At 33.8% G+C, this 16,187-nt stretch overlaps 1 protein-coding gene across 1 annotated transcript in view; it reads left to right on the plus strand.

Annotated features, from left to right (window-relative positions):
- LOC136030662 (unc-112-related protein-like) overlaps window positions 1–10,149 on the plus strand; it is a 33,120-nt gene extending 22,971 nt beyond the window's left edge. Inside the window, exons 7-8 of the mRNA XM_065709730.1 lie at window positions 630–886; window positions 6,119–10,149. Coding sequence (XP_065565802.1) covers window positions 630–886; window positions 6,119–6,319 — 458 coding nt within the window. The 3' untranslated portion in view covers window positions 6,320–10,149. The remainder of the gene's footprint in view (window positions 1–629; window positions 887–6,118) is intronic.
- The last annotated feature ends 6,038 nt before the right edge of the window (window positions 10,150–16,187 follow it).

The following is a 16,187-nucleotide window of genomic DNA, read 5'->3' on the forward strand; positions in this document are numbered from 1 at the left end:
TTCAGAGGGGGGGATTCTCCACGGGAAGAATTTTAGTAGGGTGGAAAGTGTTCGGAATATTTTAAAGGGCAGGGGTCTGGTCTGATTTGAAGAATGTTCAGAACTTAAATAAAATGCATCTTTTGTTCAACTGAAAGTAAGACGAAACATTGAAACTTAAAACAAACAGAAATTATTTCGTATATGAAGGGGGCTTCCCTTTGCTCAATCCTCTCTTAACGCTAAAGTTTGTCTCTTTGTCATAATTCCTTAAAAAGACTGCTCAAACACAAGGACCGATGAATTAGTACGAGAAGTACTTATAAAGAAACTTTGTACTTATAAATACCTCGTATTAAATCCTCACTTAAATCCTTAAAATTACCTTGTATTTACGAGGCATGCTTTTTTAATTAAGGTCTGTTTGGACATCAGTATACAACTAAAGATTCTTTCAAAAAGGTAAATTTTATTTTCAGAAAATGCATGTTTTGCTCTATTTTTCGACATAGTTACCAACTTTTTTAAACATTTATCATACCTCTTAACTGATTTTAAAGTAAAGTCTTTATAAAAACTATTTTAATTATTATAGGTTAATTTTTTTGTTAGAAGTTATAACTGCCTTCTGGTACAAAAATAAAATTGAGTTCAGAGCTTTCTTTTTTTTCAGACAAATCGTATTTTAGAAGCTCAGACAAACGTAAAAGACTTGCCATTAATTGAAGCCAAGTTAGGCTACATTCGTGCCTGGCAAAATTTACCATGGTTTGGTGTCCACCTCTTTGTTGTACGATTTACTAATCAGAAAAAAGATGAGCTATTGGGAGTGACAAATAACAGAATTATGAGAATGGATTTGAATACTGGAGATCATATTAAAACTTGGAGGTTTAGCACAATGAAAGTAAGTCTTTTGAATAAGTTATGCAAAGGTTATATACGTATATTTATATTTCACCAATTCATAAAATAATCTTAAATAACTAGCATTGATATTATTCTGTATTTTAATGTTGATTGATGTGCGGTTAAAGACGAAGTTTAATGTTAAGTTAGTGGTATCAGGGTACATTATGTTTCTATGCTCGTTTTTTTACCCCTTCTAGGGTAAAAGTGAGATTAAATTATTTCGTTTGATTTATTTTATTTTCCCTTCTCCATACCACTCCCTTGCCTTTAAAGGCTATGTGCTATAGTTTTTGTTAATATTTGATATTAAATAAACAAAAATATATTGTTTCCTTGCCGTACCAAGCTGCATTTGTTTCAACAAAATATGTGCGAAATATCTAAAAAATTAGTTTTGGGTCGTAAAATGATTCTATTGAAAGTGAATATATTTTTTTTTATTTTCCTTAAATAGAGGGCTTGCTTGGGACCAAAAAGGTTCAAACAAACCTCTTGTGCAGAAAATAAATTAATAAATGGAAAATGAAATATGAAAAATAAATGTATAAATGTATAAAAAAATAATGAAAAATAAATAAATAAAAATGTAGCTTCTTGCAGTGTTCTATTTTATTATAGATTAGTCACCAAGATTGTTCAAAAGCCCTGAATGAGAATTGTACTTACCAAAATATAAGTAAGAATAATAAAAGTGAAGAAAAAAATAGTTCAGTGAGGTTCATTAGGTTAATTAAGTATGCAGTAATATGAAACCTTATGATCGAAGATAAATGGCTGAGGGTAATTGTTTCTTGCCCATAGATGGACTGAATGAGTAAAGCCTATAGAAATAAATACAGTAGAAACAGGTGCGGAACCATAAATTTAAATCAAAGCTAAAATTAATGTCAAAGAAGAGAAGAGGATGCATCGAGTTTTGCAAAATTGCAAGTTTTGCAAAATTGCTTTAACAGTAAAAAAAAATATAGCTTTATTATCTAAAAAAGGGACATCAATTATGGGGGCGGGGGAGGTAAAAAATTGCACGGCCCTCCTATTAATTTCCAGAATTGAGAGTAATCTTGAGAAGATATAAATGCTATCTTCCTGGATTTTTTTCAAATAATGTTTATCAGCTAAAGATGGCAGTACATATACAGATAAATCTGAACAAACACATTTCATTGCGTGGATGACTTAATCTTATTTCACCTAGTTAGTTCACATTATCTCTCTAGCTGCAGCTGTAGGCACAGCTGTAGCTGCAACATGAAACCAGATAAATACATAATATGTGTGAGAACAATACTGCCGCGGTTAAAGTAGAAAATGAGATTAGTAGCTGTTTTCGTATTGAATTAGGAGTATGATGCATGGAAAAGAATGCTTGGTTGCATTATATCCCCATATATGGGTCATTTTGATGAACTTTGTCCTAAAGAACACAGCAAATGCTATGAGGCAGCATGGAATCAAATGGGGAAGTAAAACAGTCCCCATTCTTAGTAAATTTTTTCTCGGGATATCATAAAATAGAATGATTGTCAGTCTTCCAATGAATCAATTTCTGACTAAATGGTGGCATTTGAAAATATTAATTCAAATCGCTAGGGCTCTCAGCCAAGAGAAACTTTTAATTTGAAGTGTAATACCGTATCGATCGAAATGCAGGGTAATTGAATTTTTTTTTTATCTTTTTCTTTTCTTCTTTTATTTTCCTTTGCTTTTCTTTCTCCCCCCTTTTTTTGTATTGTATTTATTTGTATTTGTATTGGGGTTGTAAGCCCAAAAAAGCTTTGCTTCGGGCCATTTGCTTGTTTTGTTTTGATTATTTATATTAATAAACCCATCTTTCTCTCTTTCTCAATTCACACTTTCCACTTTGCATCTTCTGCTTTTTCAACTTTTTAGTGAAGACGGAAACAACATACATGCAAAGCAGTAGTAAATTGTTCTTTTGGATAAGGGGACATTAATTTAAGCATATTAGAGGAAAATCTTAGCAAAACTAATCTTTTTTAAAGGTTTGAGAGTTCAGGCTTCAAGAATAGGTTCGAAAAACAATGTTCCAATACTTCACTACTTACAACGCTGCTACTACTGCTACTACGGATAAATCATTGTAACACAAAGCCGAGGGAAAACTCATCATAACGAAGAGATTTAATCAGAACCATCATAACTTCTGTCACTCTCGTTTCTTGAATAAATTAGCATTAAAGACTTCGCTTCACGCTTTTATAAAACTGATTGAATGCAAAAATTTTGAGATTTGAACTTAAGCTTAAATATCTAAATAGAAAATCTTATCTAATTCTTGGGTGCATTGTTGTGTGGAAAATGTAAAGACAATGTTTTTCATTTTGATGAATTTTGGTTGTTAGTAAGTAAATTTGAGGAGGATATTTAAGATAACTTGGTAGTTAATCGTTGATTAATAGTTGATTTTTCAATAGTTGAAAACTTTTTTTTATAATTGAATTTAAATTTTTAAAATAAAATTGAACAAATATTGGATTAAGAAGGGCTGCGTTAACTAAGATTGAATTACGTTTAAAGATTTAGATGAAGAATCTTGTGTATTTGTTGAGTGTATTGTTGTGTAAGATAAAGTAAGGACATAATGTTGTATTATGTGAAGTTAGGGTATTAGTGTATAAATTGGGAGGCAGGAATTTGCGATAACTGAGAGATTTCGGACAAAAAAAAGTATTTGAGGTTTGTTTTTGCAGTTTTTAACAGAATGCAATGACGGAAGAGTAACCTGAAAAATGACTTGGGGATGTTGAACTTGTGTAACTTTTCTTCTTGTTTTTGCTGGTGTTTTTATGCCTTGCCTAGTATTTGAAATTTAGATATTACTGGGGAATGTTTATTCAAAAACTCCCTATGCTCACTTAGATAATTGGCAGTAGAATGTTCATAAATTAAATCTTTTTAGTTTTGGTTATCAAATTACAATGTTTATAATTTGGTAAATCTTTTAATTTGCTTGTTTGTGATTATAGGTGGTAGTGTAAGGAAGCTATTAGGTATAGAAAAGAAAGAACGTAAAAGAGATTGGATTACAAAGTGAAAAAAAACTATCGCATCCCAAAGCTGAGGGGTAACTTATCGTAACCCTGAGTCCTATTTCTATTATCTGAATAGATTTTAATTAGCCACCTAATTTCGCAGAATGTCACATAAATTTTGGCTAAAAATAATATAAAGAAAAATCGGTGGAAAATATGAAATTATATCAACATATTTAGACTTCAGGGGACTAGAAAGGAAGAATATTTTGCAGTGATTCTAAACATTAAATCCGTGTATTAATGAACCCTGGGCAACTTTTAGTGAGTACACGGAGGAAGTGCATTCAAGAGTAGGATGGATTTCTTTTTTAGATGGTGGTTTAGCTCTTCCGTAAGAGAAGCCTTGTATAATTTGCTTTAAAATGAATTACAACTATGCGCAACAGAAATGATTTTCTTTCTTTTCTTTTTATTGATTTTTGTTTTAAATTTTCATTTAACATTTAAATTTTAAGCTGTTTCAGGTTATATTACAACAGAATGACTTGTATTCAAAGTAATTACTTGTAAACGAAGTAAAAAAAAAGATAACCTTGCTCGTATGTACTGAGTTGAGTTATCGATATGTGATCGTAAATCTGAAAGACATATATCGGTTTTGAGCTCGTTTAAATAGTGAGCTGATTCTTCTTATCCAACTAAATAGTAGAGTAGAATTGCAGTCCCTTGGTTCAAGTACTAATATTTCCAAGACCGAAGTCCTGGCTTTAGGAAGGGTCAGTGGTGTGACTGCAGGTTCAGCAATCTGGGGTGTGGAGGCAATGGGTCTTTGGGGCCTGAGCCTCAATACAATCGGATCCACCCCACAACAATATACAATTACAAATTACGAGCTAATAAAGTTATTATTGTATTATAAAAAGTATAATAGAAGTATAAAACTATTATTGTATAAAATAAAGCATTATAGAAGAGTTATTATCGTAAATGTCCGAAATCTGGTTAATGTCAACGTTCACCAGTAAATGTCCAAAATTCCTTTTCCTCTGCTGGGATTCTATTAGCTTTGCCAATCAGCTTTTTCAGTTTCGTGCAACCTTTGATGGTAAAAGTTAAAGTAGAGATAGATTGGGTTTAGTTAAATTAGGTTTTATAAATATCATAAATGGGTTAAAAACCTAACTTGTCACCATCAAACCTTATATAAAACAGAAAGTTGACTGACGGCGCTGATTAAATCCAAGAAGAAAAAAGGTATTTCGTCACCGGTGAATGACGACATTTACCAATTCGGACATTCACGGTAGCAGAGCAAATATTTTTATTAAGAAGGGTTTGATGAAAAGGGGTCCCCCAAATGTCCCACTTTCTAGAGCAGGACAAAATTTCTTAATGGTCAGTAATAACTCAAGAAGCAACATGAGGAATGAAAAAGGAAGACGAAGAATATATCACATAGACGGAAAATAATAGTGTTATCAGTAAACAAATAATATTTACTCTGCACACCTAAACAGTGAGTTGGCTACACTGCCCAAAGGGCATGAATGTCGTAAGTGCTGAAAGTCCCTAACTCCACACCTTTTAAAGGTGAGGCATCATGGGCTTTTCTTTTATAGGAATATCTCTACTTTTTCTAAGGATAAGTATAAGATCAGTGAATGTTCTTTATCTTACGTAACAGTACTGCTTTGAAGGACCTTGTATGCCATTTGGAATAACTACTCATGCAGTTTTTGATGTTAGACGAGTGGATAGGTGTGGATATACTTGTTGTTTAGTTTCACGAATCTTGCTATTTCAAGCAAACAAATGAAAAAATACTTTGATTCTACAACTAAATTTATCAAACTTGGGAGTGAATTTAGAATAGGGTATTTTAGTCCATCTCGTCTCGTCTTTTGTTTTGGGGATCTTGCATATTATCCTATGTCAACAAATACAAATCTTAGCACATTCTGTGGGAAAAAGGGGGAAGGGTCCTTTAACCAATATTTGGGATCCGGATTCTCCTGGAAACTCTTCCAAAGAGAGTAGGGAAATCCTCTTAAAAACAAATGCCACAAATTCCGACTTTTTGTATTTAGATTTACATTTAACCAGAAGAATATTTCAAGAAATATAAGAAAAACTTGCTCTTAAAAGTACACCTTATAATTTTTTTTTACATCTCTTTCCCTAAGATTTTTTGTACACTTCGAAAACTACTGATAAATTTTATTTTATTACAGGCGTGGAATGTTAACTGGGAGATCAAGCACATGATGGTCCAGTTTGAAGAAGGCAATGCTATATTCTCTGTCATATCAGCTGACTGCAAAGTAGTCCATGAGTTTATTGGTGGTTACATATTTCTGTCAATGAGGTCAAAAGAGGCAAACCAATCTTTAAATGAAGACATGTTTCACAAACTAACCGGAGGGCAGGATTAAGTGTTTTTGTGACAATTTATGACAAGCAACAAATTGTGACAGTGTCTAACTGCCATTAGATTAACGGAAAAAAGAAGCAGTGATGTTGATCCTTACGATGGAAAAAAAGAGTCAAAAGCCCAAAAAAACACGAACGAGTATTTCAAAGCAGCGAACCTAAATTTTAACTAAATGGTAATCCATTTCTGCAAATCTTTCAATAAAAAAGCTCGTAGGAATTCTAACCTCAAATTGCAAGGATCCAGGAGGATACCTGGACTGAGTATCCTCCAAGAAACGTTCCGTGTGTTCAGAACTCAATTATAATTAATGAGCTTTGGTTTTTCTCCTTTTCTTCAGCACATAATGGTAGATAACAACAAATCTAGCCGTTGAAATTCTGATATCACAAAGTGGTCTATAGTGTAGCTCATACTGTAGTGTAGCTGTAGTGTAGTCTATAGTGTAGCTCACACTACACTAATGTGTATTAGTAATACACATTGCACTAATTGTTTGTTATCCAATGTCATGAAACTAAAATAATTTATCATCATTAGTGATAACTGAGTTCTGGAAATTATTTTTTTAATTATTTCTTCTTCGAGGTTGATTATTCCGTAACGCTGTGTCCCTCAAAGTATTTTTAATTCTTGCAACTTTTTGTTTTAAGCTCTTTGTGTTTTTTGATGATATTTAACTGCCATGGGATTAACAGAATATTTAGTGATATTGATCCTAACGATGCATTTTGGATAGTGATTATTAATGACTTTTTAATAGCTTTTGATGGAGTCGGTGATTTTATTTCTTGATTCAAATAATCAAATCTTTGCTTTTAATATAATTTAGCTTTGTTTTTTGTGTGCGTCACCATTTTATGCCAAATTTGAAAGGTTGTATAAATTAAAACTAATGAACATGGAATTTTGCATCATATCTTTGCAATCTTTTTCAGCATCCAGTTCAAATTTTGTTTCCATATATTCGTAAATCTGTAGTATAAAAATTCCAAGCTTTGCTCAGTGAAAAGAAAGATATTTCAAATCTGGTAAAACAACTTTAAGTACAAGCAAGACGGATAATTAATTAAGCTGTCGGTGCAGATAAATTTGATTGACCCAGTCCCTCATCAGCACAATCACGGTTTAACAGCACAATCAACATTGTGACATATAATAATAATTATCATATGTTGAAAGAGTCCAGGCTCCTCCACATCAATGCCATTCATTACAACTATTTGTGTTCAGGGGTCTCTAACTTCAATCAGCAGACAACGCATGGAAAATGTTCAGGGGCGTGGGAGGGGAATGAAGTTTCCCAAAGTCATGTCCTATTTAGATTATTATTTTTTTGTACCAGAAGATGGCAGAATGCTGATTTCAGACCAAAAAGTCAGCGCTCCTTCGCATCAACGCTATTTGTTTCAAGCACTTGTGTTCAGGGAATTTTAATTTCAGTCAGCAGATTATTTATGAAAAATATTATGGGTAATGGGTAGGGAAATGACTTCTCATTTCTAGATTATGGTTGCCTCCTGATTTCATATAGAACCATTTTCGAAAGACATGTACTTAAAGATATATAAATATACACAGTTAATACTGATTTAATAAGATAGATAACTAATGTTTTGTTCATGTATTGTTTCTCGTTCTTTGCATAGTAAAAAACGAGATTTACACGGAAAGAAGCATAGATTTATTACCTGAAAAGATGCTAGACAATATAAAAAAAGGCATCGTGATGCGCGAGTAAGTAAACAGCCAATAGGCATTTGACAAGAATGCTGGTAATAAAGAGCAGACCTAAAAAACCGGTTTAGTCTGTTCCATACTCTTCAGGAAATCTTGACTCATGGCAAGAAGGTGAGAATGCAAGGAGGTTTTCAAAACACATGCTGTCTATTATAAATTGGTATCGTTACTGTTACGCCTAAAAGTCGTATCTGGCATTTTCATGCTTCTTAGGCAATTAGCCAAAACTGTTGCTTTGCTGTTTTGAAAAGGAGGATCAGCAGGATAATTTAGATCAAGACGACCAAGGTATGCTTGAACATGCATTGCCCTTCTGGTCTTCTTCTTGGGAGCAGCCCAGTAGACAGTATTTGGCAATAATTTCCGGAGTCTTAGAATGTCGTCTATGACCTTTAGACGGAATATCGACAGAGTATCTAGGAAAAGACAGAAAAAAAAGTCAAAAATGAAATGTAAAACTAGAAATAAGAAATAGATAAAATTTAAAAGCAAAAGAAAAATTAGGCTTAAAGTAACATCTTTGAGTTGTTGTTTTTCTTAAATTCTTTCATATAACGAGCATAGATTTTCTCATAGAAATTTCTTTTCTGGTTGAATTGTCTCTTAAAGAAACCTCACGAAATTAAAGGGAAACACATTAGTATGGTGACTGCTTATCTTATGAGGTAATAAACGATTCATTTTTGGGCTGGTTAATGGAAAACCACGTGCGTTCGATGACTAAGCTTAATATTGTCTTTCTAAGAGCACACAGTCGGCCATGGAGAGCAGCAGCAGGATTGTATGATTTTTATCTTGATAATAAATAAATACAAAATCATCTTGGTTCTCAGTTGCTGCTAAAAAATTAATAACATAATTAAGCATCTAATTAAAAAGTTTGTAAGAAATGGTACTTATTTCCGTATTTTGATTTAGCAGATAAAGAATAGAGTTTTATACGTCCGTGTTATAACCCTTACTATACTGTTTCTGGTTATCTTAACCAGTGATGTTACCACTTACGACAACATATGAGCCATGCAATGTTATTTATGTTTCTAGCTACAGTCAACAGAAATCGGAGGCAAATACGTACATCAATGGACCATTGAAGTAAATGTAAACATTAATGATAGGCTGCACCGATAGACTAAGCGTAAAGAGCACTATGAAAAAGGGTACAAAAAGAGTTCACCACCTTTTTTATGATTTTGACTCTCCAAGAAATGTTCCAAATTTCAGACCACATAAGTAAAATTTATTTTTGTCTTGTTTATTTCTTTTTATTCTTTTTTAAATTGTGCTCTACGCTTACTTTTTTGAATTTGTGACGAAAAAAATCTACTCATTCATTCATTTTAATACTGACAAAGGGCGTACACAGAAATTTGGAGAGAGATTAAGGATCGAGTTGAATGAGGATTGAGTAAAAAGAAAGAGGGTACCCATAATCTTTCAGTGGCGGACATAAACAAGTCTGAAAAAACTGAATTTTTGTTTGTAAGATCTAGGAAGGGATGGGTAAATCGCAGAGATCTCCGCAAAATATCAGGGCTCATTTATTTAATTGGAAATGCCGCATGCTTGCACTTAAATCACAATTGCAGAGAGGAAATGGAATGGTGATTCTATAAGATTCATTCGATAAATATTCTATATAAGTCTCTTTGACTCATTTAACTTGTCCCTCCCATCCCTCTTATGAAAATCTCAATAAATCCCTTCAATGTCTGACCTCTTTATTTACTTATAATCACATTACTATGTGTTTACACTGTTACTCATAATTAAATGTTCGGTTTGTGAGATTTTTGTTTCATGTACCACATCTTTTACCCTTATGAAGTCTATATAGAAGATGCTGAAGGACCTCTGCGCTTTTAAAACAGATTTGTGTAAATGTGGATTTTAGCCAGATCTGTATTCTATTTTAGTTTTACATACCTAATCAAGGGGTTTTCGTGCCTTCAAAAGTGTCATCTGCATTTGTTATAGTCTTGTAACTCAAACTCGGAATCTAATAGTATTGTTTGCATTTTGTTTTCTTCGTGCTTTTAATTCAGACAATAGTTGTATTGTATTTAACATAATAAACTCTGACTAAACATAGCCTGTCTGTTTGATATTATTTGAGTCGTGTAGTCCACTAAGTCGAAATTTGCTGAAATGATAATTACCAATTGTGGTCGAAGAAAATTTGTTTAATGTCGATTATTTATCCTATATTACAGTTTTTTAACTTAAACAATGACAAAGACATTACTGCCTATCTTTCGTACAAAACGAGTAAAAATAACGAGAGAATTTGTGAAATACAAGCTAAGCGGATATTTCGGCTATATTTGCAACAGCCGTCATCAGCGAAATATGATGTAATGCAAATAAAAGAGAAAAAAAATTATTCAAAAAATCTAATCGATAAACTAAATTTTAAAATAGTATGAATGAATAATTCCTTTTTTTCAGTCTTGACTGAACCTATGTGAGGCGAGGAAGCCGAGTCTTTAAAAATGGTTATATGCTGTTCTAAAATCTATTTTATCGATGAGATTTTTTGGGTATGTTTGTTTTATGTTTTATTTCGCGGACGACGACTGTTGCATAATTAGCCGAAATATTCGCTCAGCTTGTGCACCCAATATTTCAAAATTTCCTCGTCATATTCTCTTGTTAATTGATAATTTGGCCGAAATAAAGCTGTCTCTTTAATGTTATTTAGTATTTCATTCTATTAGTCTTAACCATGGTCAGGTGATAGTTAATCTAAACATTTTGGCGAACCAACACGGTTTCGTCAATCATCTATTTAAGCCATTTCTTTAATTACCATCCGTGATGAATTAATTATAGAAAATGCTAGAGCCCTTTGGAGATTTATTTTGTTTTGCTCAAGCAGGAATGTCAAAGTTTTAATTTGTTACTTTTGATACACAGCGACAATCGTGGTATTACTCGAATCAAAAAAAAGACGCTACTTTGGGTACTCCTGAATTGTTGGGCCAACTCAAAATGATTTTGCATCGACATATCTTAATCTTTTGTCCAGTGATTCCCAAACGATTTCGGTTTATGCCCCACCAAGACTTTTCTAAAATCTGATGCCCAACTGGTGATGGTTAAATTTTTTTATTCAAAACTTTAGGTTTATTCACCCAAAGGAAGCTTAAAAAGCCATTAATTTTGTACCAATTTTCGGATAGTCCTCTAGGCTTTCTTCTATATTAATTAAAAATGTTAATTATATATTAATTTATATTGATTAAAAATTGTCTAAACATAACACTGTTTATAGGTTCCACTGCAACTGAACTCTTGTATAATTGAATCCCTCGCTACTGAACATTCGTGAATACGATCCCAGTGCACCCGAACCCCCGTGTAACTGAACCACCTTGTAACTTAATCCTCGTGAAACTAGATCGTCATATAACTAAACCCAATTGCAACTGAACCCTCATGCAACTCAATCTTCGTGGTACTGAACCCCTGTTTAACTGAATCATCGTCAAGCTCAACCTCAGTTTAACTGAACCTTCATGCAGCTGAACCCTCATGCACTTGACCACCATTTGAAGAGCCTTTCTGCAACTGAACACCGTAAAACTTAACCCTCGTGCAGCTCTACCTCCATTCAACTCAACCTTCGCTCAATTCAATATCCGTGCAACTCAACCATATTCAGCTAAACCCTCACAACCCCCTGCAATTCAAATCCTTGTGCAGCTCAACTTCATTTGTTTCAACCCCTATTCTACTCAGCTGCGCAATTCAACGCAATTTTAACTCAATCCTCATTCAGCTCAATCCCCAATTAACCATAACCTGTCTGACTCAACTCCCATTCAAATCCACCACATCCAGCTCAGCCCTCTTCAAATCAATAAATATGTAAATACGAAATGTAATCCGGACCGTTTTTTTTAGACGACAAAAGCTGACTCGAATGGAATGGTTTTTATTTGTTGATTGATTCTTTTGTACTGCTTCGGTGTAAAACTATTCACCCCTCCCACCAACCTAAAAAATACATGCTTATGTCCTATATATTTGAAAATTAGCAGAGCTGTGCTCTCCGACAACTCAACCCCGTAAAACTTAACCCTCGTGCAGCTCTACCCCTATTCAACTCAACCTTCACTGTTTTCAATATCCTTGTGCAACTCAAACTCATTTCTTTCAACCCCTATTCTACTCACCTGTGCTATTCAACGCAATTTTTACTCGGTCCTCATTCAACTCGATCCTTAATTAACCCAAACCTGTCTGACTCAATTCTCATTCAAATCCACAGCCCTCTTCAAATCGTTCAGCTCAGCCCTCTTCAAATCAATTAATTATGTAAACATGAAATATAATTTGGCCCGTTTTTTTCGGAGGTGGCAAAAGCTGACCTGAATGGAATGTTTTTTTGTTTTTTTTGTTGGTTAATTCCTTTATGCAGCTTTAATGTAAAACTACTCCGCCCCCCTCATATAAAAACAAAAATCATGCTTCTGCCTTATATATTTGAAAATTAGCAGATCCTTTCTTGCCCAGGGCCCAAACACACTTGAAGGTCATGGTTACATCAATGGCTATATCCTATTATGGAGAAAGCCAATAGTAGCCAAAATCCGGACCGTTTTTTTGAGATGACAAAGCTGACACGAATGGAAATGTTTGTATTTGTTGATTGATTCTTTTGAACTGCTTCGATGTAAAACTATTCACCCCCCCCCCAACCTAAAAAAAAGATTATGTCCTATATATTTGAAAATTAGCAGAGCTGTGCTCTCCGACAACTTAACCCCGTAAAACTTAACCCTCGTGCAGCTCTACCCCTATTCAACTCAACCTTCACTGTTTTCAATATCCTTGTGCAACTCAAACTCATTTATTTCAACCCCTATTCTACTCACCTGTGCTATTCAACGCAATTTTTACTCAGTCCTCATTCAACTCGATCCTTAATTAATCCAAACCTGTCTGACTCAATTCCCATTCAAATCCACAGCCCTCTTCAAATCGTTCAGCTCAGCCCTCTTCAAATCAATTAATTATGTAAACATGAAATATAATTTAGCCCGTTTTTTCAGAGGTGGCAAAAGCTGACCTGAATGGCATGTTTTTTTTTTGTTGGTTAATTCCTTTATACAGCTTTAATGTAAAACTACTCCGCCCCCCTCATATAAAAAACAAAAATTATGCTTCTGTCTTATATATTTGAAAATTAGCAGATCCTTTCTTGCCCAGAGCCCAAACACACTTGAAGGTCATGGTTACATTAATGGCTATGCCCAATTATGGAGAAAGCCCATAGTAGCCAAAATCTTAAAGACGCAATAAAAAACACTATCCCATACGAAAAAAACTTGCTGTTAATGCTGATTCAGGATTGGTAGCTTTTGTTAAATTAATAGTAAAAGTTCATTCGAAAAAAAAAATCTGAGAACTTATAAAAAGAGCCGAAACTCTTGAAAAGTCTCCCTTTTTCTTGTTTTATTTCACCAGTACTGATTGGGTACTAGAATATAATAGAGAGCTGTTCAATTTTATCTGAAATCTAATATTCACATTTATAAGCTTCTTGCAATTTTCTTATGAGAAGGCCATCGTAAAATACCTTATGGCACCAAAATCCAATTTTAGCCTAATTTCTGGGGTTAAAAGGCTTGAAACCATAAGAGGTCTACTATTTTAGTAGTAGTAGTAGTAGTAGTAGAACAATTTTATTAGAAAAAAACATTTCTTAATCAATAGCACAACATAAGCGAAGCTTGCGAGGCTGTGCTAAATTCAAAGAAAAAAAAGAAACAATATGGAGAATAAGAAGTTATGGAGAATGAGACCATATACCGAGATCAACAAAAAACAAAAAAACATAAACAATACACTCCCTTGCGTGACCCCAAGACAACAGCAAAAAAAAAAAAAAACATAAATATTACAAATGAATAAGCTATGTAAAATTTATATTAATTAATCAGTTTCAAAAGCATACCTACCGAGCAACTCCACACGTAAATAAGACTTAAACTGGTCAAAGCTACCTAATTCCTTGATATCTACACTCAGTTTATTCCAAAGTTTTGAAGCTCTGTAAATAAGTGAAAAAGAAGACCTACTTGAAACTAATCGAGGAACCTCAGTATTACCTCGTATCCGAGTATTGTGGTGGTGAACATCAGACCTCTCACAAAATATTCCTGTAAAACAATCGGGAAGGCTACCTCTGTAATACCTATATATAAAAATCACGTAATCCAGCTGCAGGCATTATATTTAAATCACTATACATAGACCTCAAAGACTCCTGATTCCCAACACCACAAAAAACTCGGACAGCATTATTCTGGATCACACGGATTGGATGAACTATCGAAGGGAAAGTACCAAGCCAAATCGACGAGCAATACAAAATGTACGGGTGAATCAGGGAAAAATATAACAATCGTAGAACATTTGGGGGGAAAATATGTTTTAATTTGCGCATCATACCTAAGTTACGTGACAATATTTTCGAAACTGACTTCACATGATCTTTAAATGATAGGGTTTCATCAACATTGATTCCGAGGTATTTGGTGAATCTTGTTCGTTTAATAATTCCCCGCTCCGAAATTATTTCCGTAAACCAAGGGTAAAAATTCGGAGATCGAGAGAAAATAACAAAATTTGACTTATCTATATTCAGGTCAAGGTGGTTTATTTTAAGCCATGTACATATCCTGCTCATTGCTGCATTTATCGTTGACATGAGCAGTTCTTCTGTAGGGGCAACACACATCAAGGTTGTATCATCAGCAAATAAGGGCATAGTAAGCTGGGTCTTACTCGTACCATTGTCAACAAAGTCGTCAATTCTGGGCAGAGCTTTCACAACATGCGGTAGATCATTAATAAAAATTAAAAACAGAGTCGGACCCAGTACGGATCCTTGGGGAACCCCCCAATTAACAACATTTTTACTAGACAAAAATCCTTGCAAATTGACATACTGCTGTCTATTTTGAAGATAACTCCACAGCAAGCTCAATGTAGCACCCCTTAATCCATAGAATTCACATTTTTTTAATAATATTCGATGGTCAACAGTGTCAAACGCCTTAATTAAGTCCAAAAAAACACCAGCTACCCTAAGCTTTTTATCAAGAGCATCATTCATTATCGTAGTAATAAATGAAATCGCCATTTCAGTTGTTCTGCTTTTCCTGAAACCAAATTGATTGGTATGTAGAAGTTTATGACGCTCCAAATGCTCATAAATTCTAATATTAATGCATTTTTCTAAAACCCGTGAAACAACAGGTAATAATGAAATTGGTCTATAATTCCCCAGATCATTCTTAATACCACCCTTAAACACAGGAGTTATTCTTGCAATTTTAAGACAATTGGGGAACTTCCCTTGCTTAAAGCAAGCATTAATAAGGGACGTTAATATATGTGAAATGCTTGGAAACACAGCTTTTAAAACAACAAGGTTAATGGAATCACTCCCAGCCGAAGAACTTCTCATCTCAAAGATAATTTTACGAACTTCATCATGAGTGACAGGTCTCAGATACATTGATACATCGACAGAAGTACCCATAAAAGTCTCAAGCGGAGGATCATTATCAGAAGCTACTGTAGCACGAGAAAATCGAGCCCCAACAGTTGCAAAATGTTCCGAAAGGGCATTACAGATTACAGCAGGCTCATTCGATTTTAACCCATCACTTGTAGTAACTTCGTCAGGCAGAACCGGATCTGTTGAAGATATAACACTTTTAATAATTTTCCAAGTTTTAGCTAGGTTTCCACTAGCATCTTAATCTATATGATCGAAAAAACTCATTGAGGTGTTTAAAATCCTCGTTTTAATTACTTCCTTTCCCGCACGTGGGTTGAATTAAATAGGGGTATTGCACAAGAATTAAGCTAAAGGGGGTTAAGTTGCAAAAGAGCTCAATTACACCCATACCCCTTTTATAAGATGTATAACGTTACCGAAATACTATCATTCTTTTTTGTGCCTTATAAATGTATTTGAATTTGACACCCTTCACATGAAAAATATTCATATATATATATATATATATATATATAATTGATAATTGATCATAATGTGTAAATAAAAAGAACTAGGAATAGGATTTAGCAAAAGTGGGACGCAAATAATAGCA

Source organism: Artemia franciscana, chromosome 8 (assembly GCF_032884065.1).
Source record: "Artemia franciscana chromosome 8, ASM3288406v1, whole genome shotgun sequence".
Lineage (NCBI taxonomy): Eukaryota > Metazoa > Arthropoda > Branchiopoda > Anostraca > Artemiidae > Artemia > Artemia franciscana.